General features: G+C 43.2%; 1 protein-coding gene across 7 annotated transcripts in view; it reads left to right on the top strand.

Moving 5' to 3' along the window:
* Positions 1-23,651, top strand: part of ANKHD1 (ankyrin repeat and KH domain containing 1) — a 149,632-nt gene that overhangs the window by 15,254 nt on the left and 110,727 nt on the right. For all 7 annotated transcript variants that reach the window (XM_062189010.1, XM_062189014.1, XM_062189011.1 and 4 more), the window contains exon 2: positions 21,874-22,027. In XM_062189010.1, the coding sequence (XP_062044994.1) occupies positions 21,874-22,027 (154 nt within the window). The remainder of the gene's footprint in view (positions 1-21,873; positions 22,028-23,651) is intronic.

Genomic DNA, 23,651 nt, shown 5'->3' with positions numbered 1-23,651 from the left:
TCTTTTCTAGTCCATTGATCTATTAGTCTCCTTATGCCAGTTCCATACTCTTGATTACTATAGTTTTTTGTAGTGAATTTTGAGAAAAGTGTAAATCTTCTATCCTTTTTCAAGATTGTTTTGGCTGTTCTGGGTTCATGGATGTTTTTGTTCCCTTGATCTAATTTCTTTATTATTATTATTATTATTATTTTTTATTTTTGACAGGTAGAGTGGACAGTGAGAGAGAGACAGAGAGAAAGGTCTTCCTTCCGTTGGTTCACCCTCCAATGGCCGCTGCGGTAGCGCGCTGCGGCCGGCGCACCGCGCTGTTCCAATGGCAGGATCCAGGTGCTTCTCCTGGTCTCCCATGGGGTGCAGGGCCCAAGCACTTGGGCCATCCTCCACTGCACTCCCTGGCCACAGCAGAGAGCTGGCCTGGAAGAGGGGCAACCGGGACAGGATCGGTGCCCCGACCGGGACTAGAACCCCGGTGTGCCGGCGCCGCAAGGTGGAGGATTAGCCTGTTGAGCCACGGCGCCGGCCTTGATCTAATTTCTAAGAATCATGTTAATTGGTGATATTTAAAATGCTGCAGGATATTAAAATACACAGAAGACTCCTCCTATAACATTCTAGCTCTTGGAATTTCTTCTCCTCTGTATATGTTGAAGGTGGTTGGGGTTGGGGAATTCATGTGATTTAAAATCTGTAATTTGCCAGACTGAAAAAAGAACAAGTTGCCATAGTATCAATACTTGCTTTTTTCCCTTGTATCCTCTCCTTGAGAAAGCCTGGGTATATAATACAAAACCAAAGAGAGAAGAGGTGGTTGGTTTGGGTACTACAGTGTCTTAGTAAATCCTATGGGTACAATAGTTTGCAAGAGGAATATAAAGGTTAAAGAGTATCTTTTTTCCAGGATAATAAACAAATGAATAAAAGGAATAGAATATAATGCACAATAATTTTTTAAAAAGATTTTTTATTTTACTTGAGGGGTAGAGTTACAGACAGTGAGAAGGAGACAGAGATCTTCTTTCCGCTGGTTCACTCCCCAATTGGCCGCAGTGGTCGGAGCTGGGCTGATCCAAATCCAGGAGCCAGGAGCATCCTCCAGGTCTCCCATGCGGGTGCAGGGGACTCAATGACTTGGGCCATCCTCCACTGCTTTCCTAGGCCACAGCAGAGAGCTGGATCGGAGCTAGAGCAGCTGGGACTAGAACAGGTGCCCATATAGGATGCCGGCACCGCAGGCAGAAGATTAACCTACTGCGCCACGGTGCCAGCCCCGCACAGTAATTTTCTAACAAATCCTTAAGAGGTGTAAATTCCATAGTTAAGTAACCTGCATTTTGCTTAACATCCAAGCTGGTGTAATCCCTTGTTGGTTCAGTTACAGACATCTTGTATGTCACTGCTCAAGTGGTCTAGTGTTAGATTACTAGTTACTTTAACTGTGAAAAATAAGGCAGTACTGTGTTTTAGAACCAGTTTCACTTGGGACTAGACTGACATGTTAACAAAGAAAATTTTGTTTTAGTTTGAAGAGACATTGTTTAAGGCTATACTTAATTCATGGATGGATTCGGCCTCTTATCACCCCCCCCCCCCAACAGAATTTAAAATAACATGATGATACAATATAGTTACTTACTATTGTATATTATCATCTTGTTGTTTATTTATTGAAATTATTTACTGAAGTCAATTTAGTTTGAGGTAGGACTTCTTTATTAACTCTTATCTTACATGTAGAATTTCTTCATTCACAGGTTCTTGGTTAGAATCTGTTTAAGAATTCTGATTGGCGGTAATAAAAGAAAAAATTCTGATTGGTGTTTTAGACTGGGTTTATTTATTCACATTTAGAACCTACTTTTTTTAAAATTTAATTATTTGAAAGGCAGAGTTAGAGAGGCAGATGTAGAGAGAGAGGTCTTCCATCTGCTGGTTCACTCTCCAAGTGGCTGCAAAGGCCACAGCTGGGCCAATCCGAAGCCAGGAGCCTGGAGCTTCTTCCGGGTCTCCTATGCAGGGGAGGGGCCTAAGCACTTGGGCCATCTTCTACTGCTTTCCCAGGCCATAGCAGGGAGCTGGATCAGAAGTGGAGCAATCAGGACTTGAACCGGCAACCATATGGGATGCTGGCACTGCAGACTGGGGCTTTAAGCCGCTGCGCCACAGTGCCGGTCCCTTACTATTTTTTAAGCTTTGTTTTAGGCTTTGGAATGAAATAGATGAAAAAATTTATTTCTTGCTCTTAAAGACATTAGTGTCTTCAGGAATATGAACATTTCAGGGAATGAGAAAATAAGGTAAATTATTTATTTGGATTATATTTGCTCTGATCTTTTCAGGAGAATTTATTAATACATAAGTTGAATTTGAGTGTTCTTGATACTGTGCACTTTAATTGCATTACCTCATTTAATTTTCTGATCATTCTGTTACAGTCAAGTATAACAAATTCATTGTCAGTATTCATTGCTAGTTGGATGATCATTATAAGGTTGATCTTTGTCTTATTTCAGGAGATTTCAGTGATTTGAAATGAAGATCCATAGCCCAGAGGCATTACATTTTCTTGTCTTTTATTTTAGCAAAACAAGGCCTGCATCTTCTTTTTTTTTTTTTTAAAGATTTTATATATGTATTTGAGAAGTAGAGTTACAGACAGTGAGAGGGAGAGACAGAGAGAAAGGTCTTCCTTCTGTTGGTTCACTCCCCAGATGGCCTCAGTGGCTGGAGCTGCGCTGATCTCAAGCCAGGAGGGAGCCAGGTGCTTCTTCCCGATCTCCCATGAGGGTACAGGGGCCCAAGCACTTAGGCCATCTTCTATTGCTTTCCCAAGCTATAGCAGAGAGCTGGATTGGAAGAGGAGCAACTGGGACTAGAATCGGCGCCCATATGGGATGCTGGTGCCACAGGCAGAGGATTAATTTACTGTGCCACGGAGCCGGCCCCAATGCCTGCTTCTTCATAAATTCTGTAAGCATGTCCTGCTTTGGGGACCCTTGACATCTGTGATTCTCTCTGCAGGAGCATTCTGTTAGATATCATGAGCTTCCCTCTCTGTTCTTTCAGCTGTTTAAGAGGCCCTCTGACTATATACCATATGTATTTTTCATATATATCTCAGGCTCAATAATTCTCAAGCTGAGAAAATAAGGTAAATTATTTATTTGGATTATATTTGCTCTGATCCTTTCAGGAGAATTTATTAATACATAAGTTAAATTTGAGTGTTCTTGATACTGTGCATTTTAATTGCATTACCTCATTTCATTTTTTTTTTTTTTTTTTGACAGGCAGAGTGGACAGTGAGAGAGACAGACAGAAAGGTCTCCCTTTTGCCGTTGGTTCACCCTCCAATGGCTGCCGCGGCCGGTGCGCTGCTGCCGGCACACTGCGCTGATCTGAAGGCAGGAGCCAGGTGCTTCTCCTGGTCTGCCATGTGGGTGCATGGCCCAAGCACTTGGGCTATCCTCCACTGCACTCCTGGGCCATAGCAGAGAGCTGACCTGGAAGAGGGACAACCGGGACAGAATCTGGTGCCCCAACCAGGACTAGAACCTGGTGTGCTGGCGCCGCTAGGCGGAGGATTAGCCTGTTGAGCCACAGCGCCGGCCCTCATTTAATTTTCAAGCTGAGCTCATCATTTCCCTCCACCCTCAAGCCTTTCTTCCCCATTCCCCATCTTTGTAAGTGGCATTGCCCCCAGCTAGTTACTCTAGCCAGAGATCTCAGAGCTCATATCTGCTACTGCTTCTCACCATACATCTGAACATTCCCCTTTTCTGTATCCTCATTGTTTCTTCTGTAAACCTGTGTATATCATGTGTACCATTACAGTGATCCCTGGCTGTTATTGACCTTCAAGATTATAGCTCTCCAATTCTTCCTCTAGCCTACTGTTGGAGTAAATTTTTCTGATGTTGGCTCAATTATACCATTCCTTTGACTAAAATCATTCCCATTCCTTAGGTAAGGATTCAACTTTTTTGGTATGGCAGATAGCAGGGGTGGAGAATGTCCTGCCTGCGGGCCATGTAAGGCCCACAAAATCAGCTGGTCTGATTTTGCCAAGGCATCTGCAGGTGGGACTTGAAATTTAGTAAATCTGTGGCAGGATTTTTTCAGTTGATAATTTTATTTGACCCATGAATGATGTTATAAATATCCAAATGACTATTGGTAGAAAAAAAGATTCCCATCCCTTGGCATACAGGGTTGTTTAGGATTTGGATTTTGTCTATCTTTCCAACTGTATTCTCATTATATGATACTTCATTTGCTTTTTATATGCCAACCATACCAAATTGCTATAGTTTTGAAAATATGAAGCTGTTATATGCCTTTAAATATGTACTTCATTGCTTTGGTCTTCTAGAAGTATAACAATAGCTGCTATGTTGAGTGCTTATTGTCCATAGGTAACTGCTCACATATATATATATATACACACACACACACACACACACTTTTTTTTTTGACAGGCAGAGTGGATAGTGAGAGAGAGAGACAGAGAGAAAGGTCTTCCTTTTTGCCGTTGGTTCACCCTCCAATGGCCACTGCGGCCGGCGCATCTCGCTGACCCAAAGGCAGGAGCCAGGTGCTTCTCCTGGTCTCTCATGCGGGTGCAGGGCCCAAGCACTTGGGCCATCCTCCACTGCCTTCCCAGGCCATAGCAGAGAGCTGTCCTGGAAGAGGGGCAACCGGGATAGAATCCGGCGCCCCAACCGGGACTAGAACCCGGTGTGCCGGCGCCGCAAGGCGGAGGATTAGCCTGTTAAGCCACGGTGCCAACACACACACACATTTTAAAGATTTATTTATTTGAAAGAGTTGCACAGAGAGAGGCAGAGAGAGAGAGAGAGGTCTTCCATCCACTAGTTCACTCCCCATTTGACCGCAAAGGTCGGAGCTGTGCCGATCCGAAGCCAGGAGCCAGGAGCTTCTTCCAGGTCTCCCACGCGGGTGCAGGGGCCCAAGGACTTGGGCCATCTTCCATTGCTTTCCCAGGCCATAGCAGAGAGCTGGATCGGAAGTGGAACAGCCGGGTCTTGAACCAGCGCCCATTTGGATCTGGCACCCATATGGGATGCTGGCGCTTCAGGCCAGGGTGTTAACCCACTGCACCACAGTGCCAGCCCCAACCTATGTATTTTATGATTTCTATGTATTCTCTTTTTTATTTGAAAGGCAGACAGACAGAAGCAGAGAGACAAATGGAGAGAGATTTTTTTATCTGTTGGTTCACTCCCCAGATGCCTGCAACAGCCAGTGCTGGGACAGGATGAAGCCAGAAGCCTAGAACTCAATCTAGGTCTCCCACGTGGGTGGCAGGGACCCAAGTACTTGAGCCATTGTCTTCTGCCTCCCAGAGTGTATGTTAGCAGAAGCTGGATCTGAAGCAGGGAAGCCAGGACTTGAACCAGGTAGTCTGAAATGGGATATGGACATCCCATGTGGTGACTTAGCTGCTGTACAACATGCATGCCTCTATGTATTTTAAAAGAAATGTAACTATCATCTGAGGAAAGTGATGTTATTGTCAATTAATATATGAGAAAATTGAAGCTTCGAGATAATTTATAACATACACCAGGTCATATGTCTAGTAATGATGGAGCCAGAGTTCAAATCTGGGTCTCTTTGTAAGCACTTTTTATTTTATTTTATTATTTTTTTTATTTGAAAGGTAGAGTTACAGTGAAAAGAAGAGACAGAGAGAAAGGTCTTCCATCTGTTGGTTCACTTTCCAAATTGCCATAACTGCTGTAGCTGCGCGGATCTGAAGCCGGGGCCAGGAGCTTCTTCCAGGTCTCCCATGCAGGTGTAGGGACCCAAGGACTTGAGCCATCTTGTACTGCTTTCCCAGGCCATAGCAGAGATCCGCATCAGAAGTGGAGCAGCCGGGACTAGAACCGGCGCCCATATGGGATGCTGGCGCCACAGGCAGAGGATTAACCTCCTGCGCCACAGTGCCGGCCCCTGTAAGTACTTTTCTAACACTGCTGCAGTAACCTTTTTTCCGTCCTGTTGGATACTTTTTTTTTTCTCTTAGTATTCATTTATTTATTTAAAAGGCAAATTTACAGAGAGTCACAAAGAAAGACACAGATCTTCCATCCACTGGTTCACTCCCCAAATGGCTGCAATGGCAGGAACTGGGCTGATCCAAAGCTAGGTTCCAGGAGCTTCTTCCAGGTCTCCCATGTGGGTGCAGGGGCCCAAAGGACTTTTTCAGGATCGGAAGTGGAGTAGCTGATTTCCTTCAGTACTGCCCCAATTGAAATGATAATCCCCTCCTCTGTGTTCCCGTTTTTTGTATGTAACTCTTTTGTAGTGCCTGTAATACTTTATTGCATTTTTGTGTTCATGCTCATGTTACTGGTTAGCCTAAGACAATTATTAATGGATTCTGTTGTATTTTTTGTGGAGTGGAGAGGTAGGAGTATGAAGAAGAGATCTGTAGGCAGACTTACCTTAATAATAGTAGCAGTGGTAATTTTAATAGTAATAATGGTTTATTTTTTATTTTTTGACAGGCAGAGTGGATAGTGAGAGAGAGAGACAGAGAGAAAGGTCTTCCTTTTTGCCGTTGCTTCACCCTCCAATGGCCGCTGCAGCCGGCACATTGCGCTGATCCGAAGCCAGGAGCCAGGTGCTTCTCCTGGTCTCCCATGGGGTGCAGGGCCCAAGGACTTGGGCCATCCTCCACTGCCTTCCCAGGCCATAGCAGAGAGCTGCCTTGGAAGAGGGGCAACCGGGATAGAATCCAGCGCCCCAACCGGGACTAGAATCTGGTGTGCTGGCGCCACAAGGTGGAGGATTAGCCTGTTAAGCCATGGCGCCGGCTAATAGTAATAATGTTTAATATTTGTTGAGCAATTACAATGTGTTAAACACTGTTGTGCATTTAGATATATTGCTTACTCATCAATGATGCTGTGATGTAACTGCTGCTATCCTTGTTTTAGAGCTGAAGAAAATGAGGCTAACAGTGGTAAAATAAGTCAGCTCAGATTACGTTGTGAGTGGTGAGCTCGTATTCTAAGAGTCCTGTTCTTGTTATGCTGTCCTCTCCTGATTGGTATTAGAGATTTATGAGTCTTTGAGGCTTTTTTTTCTTTTCTTTTCTTTTCTTTTTTTTTTTTTTTTTTAACTCAGTGAGTATTTCTTTGGACTGTTCAATGCTCATCTTATGTTTAGGATGGTGAGCAGAAGTCAAGACTTCATTGTAATCTTAATCTTATTTATTAGGATAATGGAAATAATGTTTTGTTTTTTAGCATTAAGATTCTCTTGGCTTAATTGCCAGGTTCTTCATTCCATGTGGCTTTTCTAATGTGTAACTGAGCACTCTTTTTTTAAAAATTTTTTTAGTTTAAAAAAAATTTTATTCATGTGTAAGTCAGAGCTATAGAGAAGAGGGAAGATAGAATAGAGACAGATCTTCCATCTGTTGGCTCACTGCCCAGATGGCTGCAACTGCCAGGACTGGACCAGGCAGAAGCCAGGAGCCAGGAGCTTCATCTTGGGTGCAGGGTCCCAAGTATTCGGACCATCTTCCACTGCTTTTCCAGGCACATTAGCAGGGAGCTGGATTGAAGTGGAATAGCTGAGACTTGATAGCTTGGATACTGGCTTCCCAGGTGGCATCTTAATCTGTTGTGCCACAATACTGGCCCCAGTAGGAAGATTTTGATTACAATTTTGTTTTTATAGATCTATTCAGATTTTTTTTTTCCTGAGTCAGTTTTGCTAGTTTATGACTTTCTAGGAGTTTGTACATTTCATCTAGGTTATGTGAGTTTTGGCATACAGATATGTAATAACCAAATTTGTTAATAATATTATGTTATAATCTCTTATTTCTATGTTAAGATCTTCTCTCTTGTTCCTAATTTTAATAATTTGAGTCTTTTTTTCTTGGTCTCTCCACTAAAGTTTGTCAACTTTGTTGATCTTTTCAAAGAGAAGGACTTTACCTTCTAGCCACAGTACTAGCCCCAGTCTCTCTTAAAAAAAAAAAAAAACCTTTGGTGGCACAAGCATTTTTTTTTTTGGACAGGCAGAGTGGATAGTGAGAGAGAGAGAGAAAGGTCTTCCTTTGCCGTTGGTTCACCCTCCAATGGCCGCCGCGGCCGGCGCATCTCGTTGACCCGAAGCCAGGAGCCAGGTGCTTCTCCTGGTCTCCCATGCAGGTGCAGGGCCCAAGCACTTGGGCCATCCTCCACTTCACTCCCTGGCCACAGCAGAGAGCTGGCTTGGAAGAGGGGCAACCGGGACCAGAATCTGGTGTGCCGGCGCTGCAAGGCGGAGGATTAGCCTATTGAGCTGCAGCGCCGGCCACAAGCATTTTTTTTTTCTTGTGTGTATGCTGGTTAGAAATATTTTAATAGCTGTTACAGTTTACTAAATCGAAGTATTTGACTCTTTGAGAACCCTGACAGCTTTAAGTTAGTTAACTTGATACTCAGTTACATTTAGTTTTAAATTTAAAAGGTTTTTTCTAATACTGTTTGTGACCTTAGAACAGTTGTAGATTCTCTGGTTATTCCATTGGTTTAGTAGTTGATTTAGTTATATTCTGTTTTTTACAGAGTTCACGTAGTACAATTTGTGGTGAAAAGGGAGTAGATTCTCAGACATGTGTTCAGACTCGTTCATAGTTATGTGATCTTGATAGGTAACTAACTTTTCATTTCACTTACTTAAAATGGAAACTGTTTAATCTGTTTCATGGAGTAGTTAAGATGATTGAATGGGGGCCAACGCCATGGCTCACTTGGTAAATCCTCTGCCTGCAGCTCTGGCATCCCATATGGGCACTGGGTTCTGGTCCCGGTTGCTCCTCTTCCAGTCCAGCTCTCTGCTGTGGCCCGGGCGGGCAGTGGAGGATGGCCCAAGTGCTTGTGCCCCTGTACCTGCATGGGAGACCAGGAAGAAGCATCTGGCTCCTGGCTTCAGATCAGCGTAGCTCTGGCCATTGTGGCCATTTGGGGAGTGAACCAATGGAAGACCTTTCTCGCTGTCTCTCTCACTGTCTGTAACTCCACTGTCAAATAAGTAAATAAAATCTTTAAAAAAAAAAAGATGATTGGATGGAAAATGCTGATACATATGAGGTATTTTATTAGTGGTGGCCTATTATTTTAAAAACTTTTTAAGCAGGTAATAGTCTTTTTTTTTTTTTTTAAAGGCATTGGTAGCTTTTTTTTTTTCTTAGAAAACCTTTCTCTCCCATCTTTAATTAGACTTTAAGAGATAGTTTCTGTTTTAAAACTATAGTTTAGAATGATGTATTAAAAGTATATTATAGTTTAGATTCTGTATTAAAGCTGTAGTTTAAAATGGTGTTTTTGTAGTTGAGTAAGGTATAGTTATTGTTCTTCAGCTTTAACTTAACAATTAGGAAAAATGTGATGATTCTCTTTTGGGCTGTGGTGAAGCCAACCAATTTGGATATCCCAAGATGCTACTTAGGTACTTTGACCAGAGGTTATGGATCTGACATTGGAAATATATTATTCTTTGTAGAAAGAAGCTTGAGAGTTGGGCATTGTGGTACAGTGGATTGCTACCACTTAAGGTAGCATCGTATATTAGAGTCTCTGTTTCGAGTCCTGGCTGCTTCATGTCTGGTCAAGCCCTGTGCTAATGCACCAGGGAGATCAGGAGATGATTGTTCAAGTGCTTGAGTTCCTGGCACCCACCATGGAGACCAGATGGAGTTCTTGGCTCCTGGTTTCAGCCTGATCCAGTCCTGGCTATTGGGGCCATTTGAGGGGTAAACCAGCACATGGAAGATCTCCCTCCCTCTCTTCAAATAAATAAATAAATAAATTTTTTTAGAAAGGAAGCTTAAAAGGATTTTATGTTAATGAATACAGGCTTTTCCTTCTAGTATTTCAAGATGTTGCTGATTATATTAGACTTTTCGTCAGAAATTTATTCCTAAATTTGTCATATTGGGCCCTGAATTCCAACTATATTACTTTCTTCAAATGGCTCTTGGGGCATGTTTGCAGTGGATGCTACTGTTGAAACTTTGAAGTTCTGTGTTTTGTTTTTTGCAAAAAGGAATTGCTGTGTAATTATGGCTTTCTCTCTCTTTTTTTTTTTGCCTTTGGAGTTCTCAGTTTGTGTAATTACCTTTGTTGCTCTTGGAATACTAGCCTATTCTGTTTTGCTGTTCTGGGTAGAAATCAGTAGTAAGCCACCAGCATTCTGAAAATTGGTATTAATAATGATTCCAATTTAAAGTAGAGTGCGTGGGGTGGGCATTGTGGCTCAGTTGGCCTGTATCAGAGTGCTGGTTTGAATGCCAACTACACTACTAGGATGTACTGCTTAATTGGTACAAATTATTTTCCAGGGGAATGAGTTTTGGTTAAATCTATAGCTGGATTAATAAATGATTTTTGTTTCTTTTTTTCTTTTTGTTTTTTTTTGCCAGGCAGAGTTAGACAGTGAGAGAGACAGAGAGTTATAGCCAGTAAGAGAGAGACAAGAGAGAAAGGTCTTCCTTCTGTTGGTTTATTCCCCTAGTGGCTGCCACAGCCAGTGCTATGCCGATCTGAAGCCAGGAGCCGGGTGCTTCCTCCCGGTCTCCCATGCGGGTGCAGGGACCCAAGCACTTGGGCCATCCTCCACTACCCTCCCGGGCCACAGCAGAGAGCTGGACTGGAAGAGGAGCAACCAGAACTAGTACTCGGCGCCCCAACCGGGACTAGCACCTGGGGTGCCGGCGCCACAGGCGGAGGATTAGCCAAGTGAGCCACGGGCTGGCCTAAATTTTTCTAACTAGATTTGGACCAGGATGACTGAGTTCTTTTGGTGGTAACAACTGAGTCTGTGGTCAGTCTCTCTTGGTAACTATTGCCATCCAGTGGTTCATTTATGAAATGTCAAAATGTGATATAAATGTGACTGAGTTTTTGTTCCTTTTCCCACTGTCTTGCCCTTTATTTCTTTTAATTGAAACTAAAAGCCACATGCTTTTTTAAAAAGGAAAGTTGAAGGGAAGACCTTTGAGGAGGAAGACAAAGTTTTTAGTCTTCAGAATTTCAGGAGAGATAACTGTAAAGGGAAATTATGTAGTTTTTGATTGGCCATATTCCTGACCACTCTTTTTCCTTCATCTTTTATTCTTGTACCTAATCAGAAAAAAAAAGATTCTACAATGTTTAAAACTTGAAATTAGCAAAAATAGTATTTTGTAAGTGGATGTATTTATTTACTTCTGAATGTAGCTGTGGGATAGAGATGAGCTATGTTAATAGTATCATTAGGCAGTAAGGAAATTGCCATGCTCTTTAGCTATATGTAAGAAAGTAAGAGCCTTTTATATTCATTTGCAGGATGAATACTAATTTTATTAGATATACCATTATGTTAAGCTTATCTGTCATATATGGACATTTTTGTACTATCAGCAAGCCTTTTATATTGAATATACAGAATTGGTCATATTTAACATCTCTAGATAGCTAGCTGTACCTGATCTTCATCTTGACTGCCCTGATATATATATATATATATATATATATATATATATATTATTTATTTGAAAGTCAGAGTTAACACACAGAGAGAAGGAGAGGCAGAGAGAGGTCTTCCATCTGCTGGTTCAACTCCTCAACTGGCCACAATGGCTGGAGCTGCGCGCATCTGAAGCCAGGAGCCAGGCGCTTCTTCCGGGTCTCCCACACAGTTGTAGAGGGTCAAGGACTTAGACCATCTTCTACTGCTTTCCCAGGCCATAGCAGAGAGCTGGATAGGAAGTGGAGCAGCCGGGACTTGAACTAGTGCCCATATAGGATGCCAGCACTGTAGGCCGAGGCTTTACCAGCTATGCCACAGTGCTGGCCCCTACCCCATATTTTTTGAGGTAATGAAATGTGAATTGCAAGAGTATGATTCAGCAGGTTTATCTGGTAAGATATGAGGGATCCTCAAAAAGTTAATGGAGGGACCAGCATGGAGTGCAGTGGGTTAAGCTACTGCTTGTGCAGGCACCCATTCTAGTCCTGGCTATTTGACTTTTGATCCACCTCTTTGCTAATGTGCCTGAGGATGAGGCAATTGATGGCCTAAGTGCTTGTGTCCCTGCCAACCGCATGGGAAACTCAGATGGAATTCCAGGCTCTTGGCTTTGATCTGGCCCAGCCAAAGCTGTCATGACCGTTTGAGGAGTGAACCATCAGATGGAAAACAAGTTTTGTGGATATTTAAAATTTGATCTTAGGGGCAGTTAATTGGCACAGCAGTTAAGATGCCCATATCCCATATTCCAGTGTGTGAGTTCAAGTCCCAACTCTGCTCCCAGTTCTAGCTTGCTTCCTCCTAATAAATACCCTGGGAGGTAGCAGGTGATGGTTGGGTGGGTCCCTGCCACCTGTATAGGATATCCCACTAGAGTTCCTAGGTTCTGGCTTCAGTCTGGTCCAGCCCTGGGGATTTGGGGAATGAACAAGCAGATGCAAGAGCTGTCTTTCTGTTTCCTTTTCTGTCTGCCTTTCCAATAAGTAAATTTAAAAACATTGATCTTGTGAGTCATATCTTAAATATAAATTGCCTAAAACCAGAATTGAAAATTCAAGTAAATGTTGATAAAAATGGGTCATGCTAGATTCTCAGTCAGTATGATTTGTCCTGTTTTGAAAGGTACAGAAAATAGACACTGTGTTGAGAGACTGGACAAAAGAATTGTAATTACATAGAACTACATTCTGAAAATTATATATTTTTAAAGGATTTATGTATTTGAAAGGCAGAGTGACACAGAAAGACAGAGACCTTCCATCCTCAGGTTCACTCCCCAAAAGACTGCAACAGCCAGGGTTGGGCCATGCCAAAGCCAGGAGCCAGGAACTCTTGGACCTTTTTTTGCTGATTTCCCAGGTACATTAGTAAGGAGCTGGATCAGAAGTGGAGCAGCTGGGACTCCAACTGGCATTCATATGGGCTGCTGGTGTCATAAGTGGTGGCTTAACCCACTGCACCATAATGCTGACCCATAAAAATTATTTTTATACAGTTGGTTTTATTTCTTCCAAAGAAAACTTTTATATAATGAGTACAGATTTCATGAGTAATACACTGGTTTTAAAAAAAAATTTTTTTTTACTAATTTGAAAGGCAAAGAGATGGAGATTGACTTTTTAATCTACTGGTTTACCCTCCAAATGCCCACAGCAACAGAGACTGGGCCAGGTAAAAGCCATAAGCCTGGAACTCGATCTGGGTCTCCATGGTGGTGGCAGGGACCCAAATAATTCAGTCATTACCTGCTGCCTCCTAGAGCATGCATGGACTGGAAGCTGGAAGCAGAGTTGGGACTTAAACCCAGGTAGTCAGGTTTCCTAAGGGATAGCTAAACTACTATGCCAAAATTTTATTATTTTCAAAATGCTTTTACCTATGTTACCTTGTTTTACCATTTCGATAACACTGTAACATAGGAGCAGATGTTGTCTTTATTGCTGAAAAAGTTGAATGTCAGAAAGGTTGAGTTTTGAATGATACTTAAAATAAAGGAAAGTCATGAGATACCTGAAGTTACAATACATTATGGAGCTGATACTGAACTTTTTTCTTCTGCTTTCTAGTGCAGTATTCTTTCTATTAATCCCAGTTGCCTGTTGATTTATATGCACTTTAAAGACATAGAATAATTCAGGAAATTGTCTTAGGTGTTGTGCTTTTCAAAGAATAGTTATTAGGCTTTCTGAAGACAGGGGACACATTTCTGTTTTGTGTTTTTCTTCTGAATTTGATTCTTTTCAAGCATTTAGAAATGTGTTGTTTTTTGTGATGCTGACATTATTGACACCCAGGAGAGCATTGTTACTAATTCTCCGCCTAGTGATAGTGACCAGGGAGGCAACTTTTATATGATGTAATGCAGTATTCTCAGTTGTTCTTTCTTGTCTAATACCATAGTTGTATTCTAGGTACCTTTATGTCTGTTTAAAAAACAATTATTATATACTTTAAATATCATACAAATTAGCATTTAAAGTCACATTTCAGTGACTTTTGGTATATTTGTGAGGTGATGGTTTTGCAGCAGAATAATTTCAGAATATTTTCATCATTCCAAAAAAAGAAAAAACATCAGACTCATTAGCAGCCCCTCGCATTCTTCCCTCTCTGATTCCCCAGGCAACCGCTAATATAGTCTGTCTGTCTGGATTTTCCAATGTTGAACATTTCATATAACTGAATTCATGTGATATGTAACCTTTTGTGTCTGACTTCTTTCACTGTTTTTTTTGAGGTTTATCTATATTACTGCATGTATCAGTATGTATTCCTTTTTATGACTGAATGATATTCATTGTATGGCTGTACCACATTTTGTTTAGCCATTCATTGGTCAATGGATATTTGGGGTTTTTTCATTTTTTGCCTATTATGAATAATGTCACTACAAATATTTGTATTTCATTTTTCTTAGGTTTATATACCAAAGAGTGGAATAATTGGGTCATATAGTAATTCTTTGTTTAACTTTTGTGCTGTCAGATTGTTTTCTATAGTTGGTTACACCATTTCAGTACTAATGCATAAGAAACTACTGTTTTTGGAGCAGAGCATTCCTCACTTCGCCAATGCATTTCTAAGCCCTAAAACTTTTTTTTCTTTTAATTTTATTATTTATTTGAGAGGTAGAGTTAGAGAGGGAGACACAGAGAGAAAGGTCTTCCATCTGCTGGTTCACTCCCCAGATGGCCGCAATGGCTGGAGCTGAGCTGATCTGAAACCAGGAGCTTCTTCTGAATCGCCTGTGCAGGTGCAGAGGTCCAAGCACTTAGGCCATCTTCTGCTGCTATCTCCAGCCATAGCAGAGAGCTAGATAGGAAGAGGAGCAGCCAAGACTAGAACTGGTGCCCAATGGGATGCTGGGGCCACAAGTGGAGGCTTAGCCCACTATGCCACAGCGCTGGCTCCCACTCTGAGCATTTTTAAAAATTGATTTCATTCCTTGCTGTACCTGAAATACTTTTTTAAAAAAAGATTTATGTATTTATTTGAAAGTTGGAGTTACACAGAAAAGGAGAAGCAGAGAGAAAGAGAGAGAGATCTTCCATCCCCTGGTTTACTCCCCAGATGACTGCAATGGCTGGAGCTGCACTGATCTGAAGCGAGGAGCCAGGAGCTTCCTCTGAGTCTTCCCACATGGGTTCAGGGGCCCAAGGACTTTGGCCATCTTCTACTGCTTTCTCAGGTCATAGCAGAGAGCTGGATCGGAAGTGGAGCAGCCGGATCTTGAACAGGCGCCCATATGGGATGCCGGCACTGCCTGCTGCACCACAGCCTCCTTCACCCATTTATCTGACCTCTTAATGAAGTTCTCTGCATCCTTCGAAGTCTTCAAATGCTGCTTCTTGTCCATGGTCTTCATAGATAACTAGAGCTGGAAGTTATTTCTCCCCCTTTAAATGCATATAGTTGTACTGTTTATTTCTCTTTGAGGCCATTTGTAGTACTTGTTAGAATCTTCCTTATTTCTTCTGCCACATTTTTGTATTCTCATGGTACATTGTGTAGTATAGGCCTTAAGCAAATGGAAAATTAATGGGAGAGAATTGGAAATCCTTACTTAGGTTTTTTTAAATGTTACATAACACATATTTATAAAATACAAGATAACTTCAAAAATTCATTGAAAATGGAATGAAAAGATAAATTTACTTTGGTGCAAAAGATTCTGAAAACCATACAGTTTTTTCATAATACACACTTTCCATGAACTTTTTTATTTAAGTATTTATTTATTTGAAAGGCAGAGTTATAGAGAGGGAGTGGGAGGACAGAGGCAGAGAGAGAGCGAGCAAGTGAGCGAGTTGTCTTTCATCCTCTGGTTCACTCCCCAAATGGCTGCAACTGCTGGAGCTGGGCCAATCTGAAGCCAGGAGTCGGGAGCTTTCTCTGGGTCTCCCATGTGGTATGCAGGGGACCAAGGACTTGGGCCATCTTCCACTGCTTTCTCAGATCATAGCAGAGAGCTGATTGAAAGTAGAGCATCCCGCTGGCGCTGTGGTGCAGTGGGTTAATGCCCTGGCCTGAAGTGCCAGCATCCCATATGGGCACTGGTTCGCGACCCGGTTGCTCCACTTCTGATCCAGCTCTCTGCTATGGCCTGGGAAAAGCAGTAGAAGATGGCCCAAGTCCTTGGGCCCCTGTACCTGCGTGGGAGACCTGGAAGAAATTCCTGGCTCCTGGCTTCAGATCAGTGCACCTCTGGCCATTGGGGCCAATTGGGGAGTGAACCATAAGATGAAAAACCTCTCTCTCTCTCTCTCTCTCTCTCTTTCTCTCTTTCTCTGCCTCTCCTCTTTCTGAGTAGCTCTGGTTTTCAAATAAATAAATCAATCTTAAAAAAAAAAAAGTAGGCCGGTGCCGTGGCTCAGTTGGCTAATCCTCCGCCTGCAGCGCCAGCACCCCAGGTTCTAGTCCTGGTTGGGGTACCGGGTACTAGTCCTGATTGCTCCTCTTCCAGTCCAGCTCTCTGCTGTGGCCTGGGAGAGCAGCGGAGGATGGCCCAAGTCCTTGGGTCCCTGCACCCGCATGGGGGACCGGGAAGAAGCACCTGCCTCCTTGCTTCGGATCAGTGTAGTGCTGGCTGTGGTGGCCATTAGGGGAGTGAACCAACAGAAGGAAGACCTTACTCTCTCTTTCTCACTGTCTATAACTCTACCTTTCCAATAAAAGAAAAAAAAAGAGCATCCGGGACTCCAACTGATGCCCATATGGGGTGCTGGCACTGCAGGCGGCAGCTTTACCTGCTACACTACAGTGCTGGCCATTTCTGTGAGCTTTTTGAAACCTCATGGAAACGTTAACATAAAAATGTACCATCTTTATTAAAAAGAATTTCCAGTGGCAGATTTATATATCTACAAATATAATTTTTTTGCCTTTCAACAAGCTCTCTGTTGTACAGGGTTACCTTTCAAGGTTCTTTGACGACTGATTGTCTACATTTTATCTGTTGATATGGAACTAGATCTAGAATGTTGTGTTTATAATTACATGTTTTAGAAGCTGTGTTGGGGCTGGTGCTGTGGTGTTATGGGTTAAAGCCCGGGCCTGAAGTGCCGGCATCCCATATGGGCATCAGTTTGAGTCCCGCTGCTCCTCTTCTGATCCAGCTCTTTTCTGTGGCCTGGGGAAGCAGTAGAAGATGGCCCAAGTCCTTGGGCCCCTGTACCCACGTGGGAGACCTGGAAGAAGCTCCTGGCTCCTGACCTCAGATCATCACATCTCCGGCCGTTGCGGCCATCTGGGGAGTGAACCAGCAGATGGAAGACCTCTCTCTGTTTCTGTCTCTCTCTGTAACTCTGTATTTCAAATAAATAAATCTTTAAAAAAAAAAAAATAAGGTTGTGTTTCAGTATAATACATGGCTCATGGCTCAATGTTACTATGGCTGAAGTTAAAGATAATGTTTTATGACTTTATGGTATTTAGTATATCACTAAGTAATAAAGTGATATAAATGATATAACAAAGTGATATATAAATAAATATAATATATAATATATATGTTTAATTATTTCAACTTTAACCATTTCACTTTACAAATTTTATTAGGAGATCTCAATTTGGTGTCCATCGTAAAAATTCATGGCCAACTAGCAAAAAAATCAGCCTAGATACTGTTGTTTTTTGCTTATAAATTTGTGAGCTATTATGCCCTAGTGGTTAAAGAGCATGGAATCTGAAGCCATCTGGCCTTGGTTGAAAGCTGATTTTGCCATTTATTAACTGTATTACCTTAATTTTTTTTTTCTTTTTAAAGATTTATTTATTTATTTGAAAGGTAAAGTTACAGAGAGAGAGAGAGGGAGAGACAAATCTTCCACCTGCTGGTTCACTCCCCAAATAGCTACAATGGCTGGAGCTGGGCTGATCCAAAGCTAGGAGTCAGAAGCTTCTTCCAGGTCTCAAGTGAGTGCAAGGGCCTAGTGATTTGGGCCATTCTCCACTCCATTTTCAGGCACATTAGCAGGGAGCAGGATCTTAGTGGAGTAGCTGGGACTTGAACCAGTGCCAATATGGGATGCTGGCACTGCAGATGGTGGCTTTATCTGCCATGCCACAGCATTCTTGGTTTTTTTTTTTTTTTTTTTTTTTGACAGGCAGAGTGGATAGTGAGAGAGAGACAGAGAAAGGTCTTCCTTTGCCGTTGATTCATTCTCCAATGGCCGCTGCGGCTGGTGCATCACGCTGACCTGAAGCCAGGAGCCAGGCGCTTCTCCCGGTCTCCCATGGGGTGCAGGGCCCAAGGACTTGGGCCATCCTCCACTGCCTTCCCGGGCCATAGCAGAGAGCTGGCTTGGAAGAGGGGCAACCGGGATAGAATCCGGCGCCCCAACTGGGACTAGAACCCGGTGTGCCAGCGCTGTAAGGCGGAGGATTAGCCTGTTAAGCCACGGTGCCAGCCAGCATTCTTGTTTTTTAAAATCTGGCATTGTTAAGCTGTTGCCTGTGAAGCCACATCCCATATGGGTGCCAGTTTGAGTTCTGGCTGCTCTGATTCCAATCAAGCTGCCTGCTAACACACCTGGGAAAACAGCAGAGGATGGCCCAAGAGCCTGGGATCCTGTCCTCGTCCTCACATGGGAAATCAAGAACAAGCTCCTTGCTTCAGCCTGGCCCAATCCAGGCCATTGTGACTATTTGGAAAGTGAACCAGCAGATGTTACAGATGTTACAGATCTCTCTGTAACATTGCCTTTTTTTCTTTCTTTTCTTTTCTTTTTTTTTTTTTTTTTTTTTTACGATTTATGTATTTATTTAAAAGTTAGAGTTACACAGAAGAGGAGAGGCAGAGAGAGGGAGAGAGGTCTTCCATGTGATGGTTCACTCCCCAAATGTATGCAATGGCTGGAGCTGCGCCGATCTGAAGTCAGGAGCTTCATCCAGGTCTCCCACATAGGTGCAGGGGCCCAAGGACTTGGGCCATCTTCTACTGCTTTCCCAGGCCATAGCAGAGGGCTGGGTCAGAAGTAGAGCAATTGGGACTTGAACCGGCGCCCATGTGGGATGCTGGTGCTTCAGGCGAGGGTGTTAACCTGCTGCGCCACAGCGCCGGCCCCAACATTGCCTTTCAAATAAATAAAAAATTTTTTGTTTGTTTGTTTTTAGACAGGCAGAGTTAGACAGTGAGAGAGACAGAGAGAAAGGTCTTCCTTTTTCCGTTGGTTCATCCCCCAAGTGGCCACTACAGCCGGTGTGTTGCGGCTGGTGCATTGCACCTATCTGAAGCCAGGAGCCAGGTGCTTCCTCCTGGTCTCCTATGTTGGTACAGGGCCCAAGCACCTGGGCCATCCTCCACTGCACTCTTGGGCCACAGCAGAGAGCTGGCCTGGAAGAGGGGCAACCGGAACTAGAACCTGGGGTGCCGGCGCCGCAGGTGGAGGGTTAGCCTAGTGAGCCGCGGCACCGGCCAATAGAATACTTAAAAAAAAAATTCTGTCTACGAATATGTTAACTTCATGGCCTTGCATATTTACAAATTAGTGGACATGTTAAGTATATAAATATATGTACTCTGAATATATATGCACATACTTATCAGTTCATATTTACATACATACGCACATAAAACTTTTAGCAAAGTAAACATATATTTTCATTCTTGTGAATTTCACTTTACGAATATATATTTTTAAAATGTACTTATTTATTTGAAAAGCAGAGTTGAGAGGGAGAGAGATCTTTGAACTGCTGATTCATCCCCAAAATGGCCCCAAGGGCCAGAGCTGGGCCTGTCCAAAGCCAGGAGCCAGGAGCTTCTTCTGAGTCTCCCATGTGGGTGCAGGGTCCCAAGCACTTAAGCCATTCTCCACTGCTTTCCAAGGCATTTTTGCAGGGAGTTGGATTGGAAATGGAGTAGCCAAGACCTGTATTAGTGGCCATATGGGATACCCGTGTCGCAGGCAGCAGCTTTACCCACTGCACCAGATCACTGGCCCCATGAATGTTTTCTTGTGCTATTAAGAGTGCTTCCAAAACATTGTTTTTAATGATTGCATAATTGTCTGCCATGTGGATGTACAAAGTACATTTACAAAATTCCCTATAATTATTTTAATGAACACTACAATGAATGTCCTTTCATAATAATTTTTGTCTGGCTTTCAGATAAATTTTTTGTGACATACTTTTTTTTTTTTTTTTTTGACAGGCAGAGTGGATAGTGAGAGAGAGAGACAGAAAGGTCTTCCTTTTTGCCGTTGCTTCACCCTCCAATGGCCGCTGCGGCCGGCGCATCTCGCTGATCCGAATCCAGGAGCCAGGTGCTTCTCCTGGTCTCCCATGGGGTGCAGGGCCCAAGGACTTGGGCCATCCTCCACTGCCTTCCTGGGCCATAGCAGAGAGCTGGCCTGGAAGAGGGGCAACCGGGATAGAATCCGGCGCCCCAGCCGGGACTAGAACCCGGTGTGCCGGCACTACTAGGCGGAGGATTAGCCTGTTAAGCCACGGCACCGGCCGTGACATACATTTTAAAAAAATTTTATTTATTTTATTTTGAAAGATCCTACACTTGTTGGTTCACTTCCCAAAACTGAAGCCAGGAAGCCAGATCTCAATCCTGGTCTCCCTTCTTGGTGGTAGGAACCCAGCTGCTGAAGCCATTTCTAGCTTGCCACCTAGGGTGTGTATTAGCAGGAAGCTGGAAGTGGAAGGGGAACTGGGACTCTAACCTAGGTACTCCACATGGGATGCAGGTGTCCCAAGTAGTGCTTTAATCATGATACCTAATGTGTGCCCTAGTTTTTAAAGGATTGATTCCTTAAAATGGAATTACTGGATCAAATGGCATGACATTTTTAAAGTATTTTGATATACATTTCCGATTGTTTTGTAGAAAGAATGTGCATATTTTAAAAAAAATTGTTCATAATTGACTTGATCTGAAATTGGGCTTGATCTGAAGTCTGAAATTACATGTTTATTTTTTGCAAGTTGATTTTTCCTTATACCATTCATTCATTCATTTCAACAACTATGTATTGAATATGTACTATGTACCAGATATGGTTTATAACTTCATGGAGCATTCCTGTCTAAGTGTCTAAAGGTTTCTAGATATTTGATAGTGGGTTAATGTTTATTCAATAAACTGTATGAGAAATAAACTGGGCCTTAGCAACCTAGTATGTTATTAGGTTTTTAAAAACTATCTAATACTGGGCCGGTGCCGTGGATCACTAGGCTAATCCTTTGCTTGCTGTGCCGGTACTCCAGGTTCTAGTTCTGGTTGGGGTGCTGGTTCTGTCCCGGTTGCTCTTCTTCCATTCCAGCTCTCTGCTGTGGCCTGGGAAGGCAGTGGAGGATGGCCTAAGTGCTTGGACCCTGCACCTGCATAGGAGACCAGGAGGAAGCACCTGGCTCCTGGCTTCGGATCAGCACAGCGCGCTGGCCGTAGCAGCCATTTGGGGAGTGAACCAACGGAAAGAAGACCTTTCTCTCTGTTTCACTCTCTCTCACTGTCTAACTCTGCCTGTCAAAAAAATAAATAAATAAAATAAAAATCTAATCCTGTATATATCTTCCCAGCAGTTAAGTTCATGTATTTGTTTCATTTAAAAAAAAGAAAGAAGTACTTTTCATGCTCTTTGCTAGGCACAGAAGATATATTACTCTCCAGAAGGCTATAGAGTATTTGACTTATACCTGTAGTCGTGTCTGAAGCTAGGCAAACAGTCTGAATCTTTCCTCCAAATCCTTTCCCATAATCCTGTGTTTCGATGGTAGTTTATTTGCTTACATTTAAATTCCAAGTAAGTTACGTTACCTTAAATTTTAGTTGTTCTTATGTGGATAGTCAGTTTCATGGATATTACATCTTTCATTTATAAACAGGTTGAATCATTTATTTTGGACCAAGAAGATTTGGATAACCCAGTACTTAAAACAACCTCGGAGATATTCTTATCCAGTACTACAGAAGGAGCAGACTTACGCACTGTGGATCCAGAGACTCAGGCACGACTAGAAGCTTTGCTGGAAGCAGCAGGTACTTTTTTTTTTTGGTTTTTCTTTTCATCTCTTTAAAAAAAAGTCTAGTCCGGCGCCGTGGCTTAACAGGCTAATCCTCTGCCTTGCGGTGCCGGCACCCCGGGTTCTAGTCCCGGTTGGGGCGCCGGATTCTATCCCGGTTGCCCCTCTTCCAGGCCAGCTCTCTGCTATGGCCCGGGAAGGCAGTGGAGGATGGCCCAAGTCCTTGGGCCCTGCACCCGCGTGGGAGACCAGGAGAAGCACCTGGCTCCTGGCTTCGGATCAGCGCGGTGCGCCGGCCGCAGCGGCCATTGGAGGGTGAACCAATGGAAAAGGAAGACCCTTCTCTCTGTCTCTCTCTCTCACTATCCACTCTGCCTGTCAAAAAAATAAAAAATAAATTTTTTTATTTGAATGACAGACAAAGACAGAGATTCTTCCTTCTTCTGGTTCGTTCCTCAAATGCTCACAAAAGCTATGATTGGGCCTAGCCAAAGTTAGATCTGGGAACTCAATCTGAGACTCCCAGATGGGTGACAGGAACCCAGCTTCTTGAGTTTTTAACTGCTGCCTCCCAAGGTGTGCTCAAATTGGGAGGAGAACTGGAACTTGAGCCCAGGCACTCCAGTGTGGTATATGGTGTCTTAAACTGTGTCTTAACTTCTACATCAACCACCTGCCCCACATTTTCTTTCTTTCTTTCTTTTCTTTTTCTTTTTCTTTTTCTTTTTTTTTTTTTTTTTTTGACAGGCAGAGTTAGACAGTGAGAGAGAGAGACAGAGAGAAAGGTCTTCCTTTGCCGTTCGTTCACCCTCCACTGGCCGCTGCGGCCAGTGCACAGCGGCCAGCACACCGCGCTGATCCGAAGGCAGGAGCCTGGTGCTTCTCCTGGTCTCCCATGTGGGTGCAGGGCCCAAGCACTTGGGCCATCCTCCACTGCACTCCCTGGCCACAGCAGAGAGCTGGCCTGGAAGAAGAGCAACCGGGACAGAATCTGGTGCCCCAACCGGGATAAGAACCTGGTGTGCCGGCGCCACAAGGCGGAGGATTAGCCTATTGAGCTGCGGAGCCGGCACCCCACATTTTCTGATCTTTGTTTATGGCCTCTGCAACGTTTACTTTGTTTGACACTCCTTTTTTTTTTTTTTTTTTTTAAAGGATTTGTTTATTTGAAAGGTAGAGCAACAGAAAGAGAGCTTCTGTCTGCTAGTTCACTCCTCAAATGGCTTACAATAGCCAGGATTGGGCAGGCCAAAGCCCGGGGCCAGGAATTCCATCCAGGGCCTCTCATGTGGGTGGCAGGGACAAACACCTGGGCCATCATTTGCTGGTTTCCCAGGTCCATAAACAGGAAGCTGGATTGGAAGCAGAACAACTGGGACTCCAATATGGGATACCAGGATTACAAGCCTCAGCTTAATGAAGTGTGCCACAATGCTGGCCCTTCTCTTTAAAAGATAATTTTATCTCTTTTTTATTTGAGAGACAGAGTGTGCTCCCCCATCGCTGATTTCACTCTACAAATGTGAACAACAGCCAGGAGTGAGCCAAGCTAAAGTCAGGAACTGAAAACTCAGTCCGGGTCTCCCACATTGATGGCAAGGAGCCAATCACTAGAGCTATTATCTGCTTCACAGGGAGCA

Source organism: Lepus europaeus, chromosome 4 (genome assembly GCF_033115175.1).
Source record: "Lepus europaeus isolate LE1 chromosome 4, mLepTim1.pri, whole genome shotgun sequence".
NCBI lineage: Eukaryota > Metazoa > Chordata > Mammalia > Lagomorpha > Leporidae > Lepus > Lepus europaeus.
This window is presented reverse-complemented; position numbering and strand designations above follow the sequence as displayed.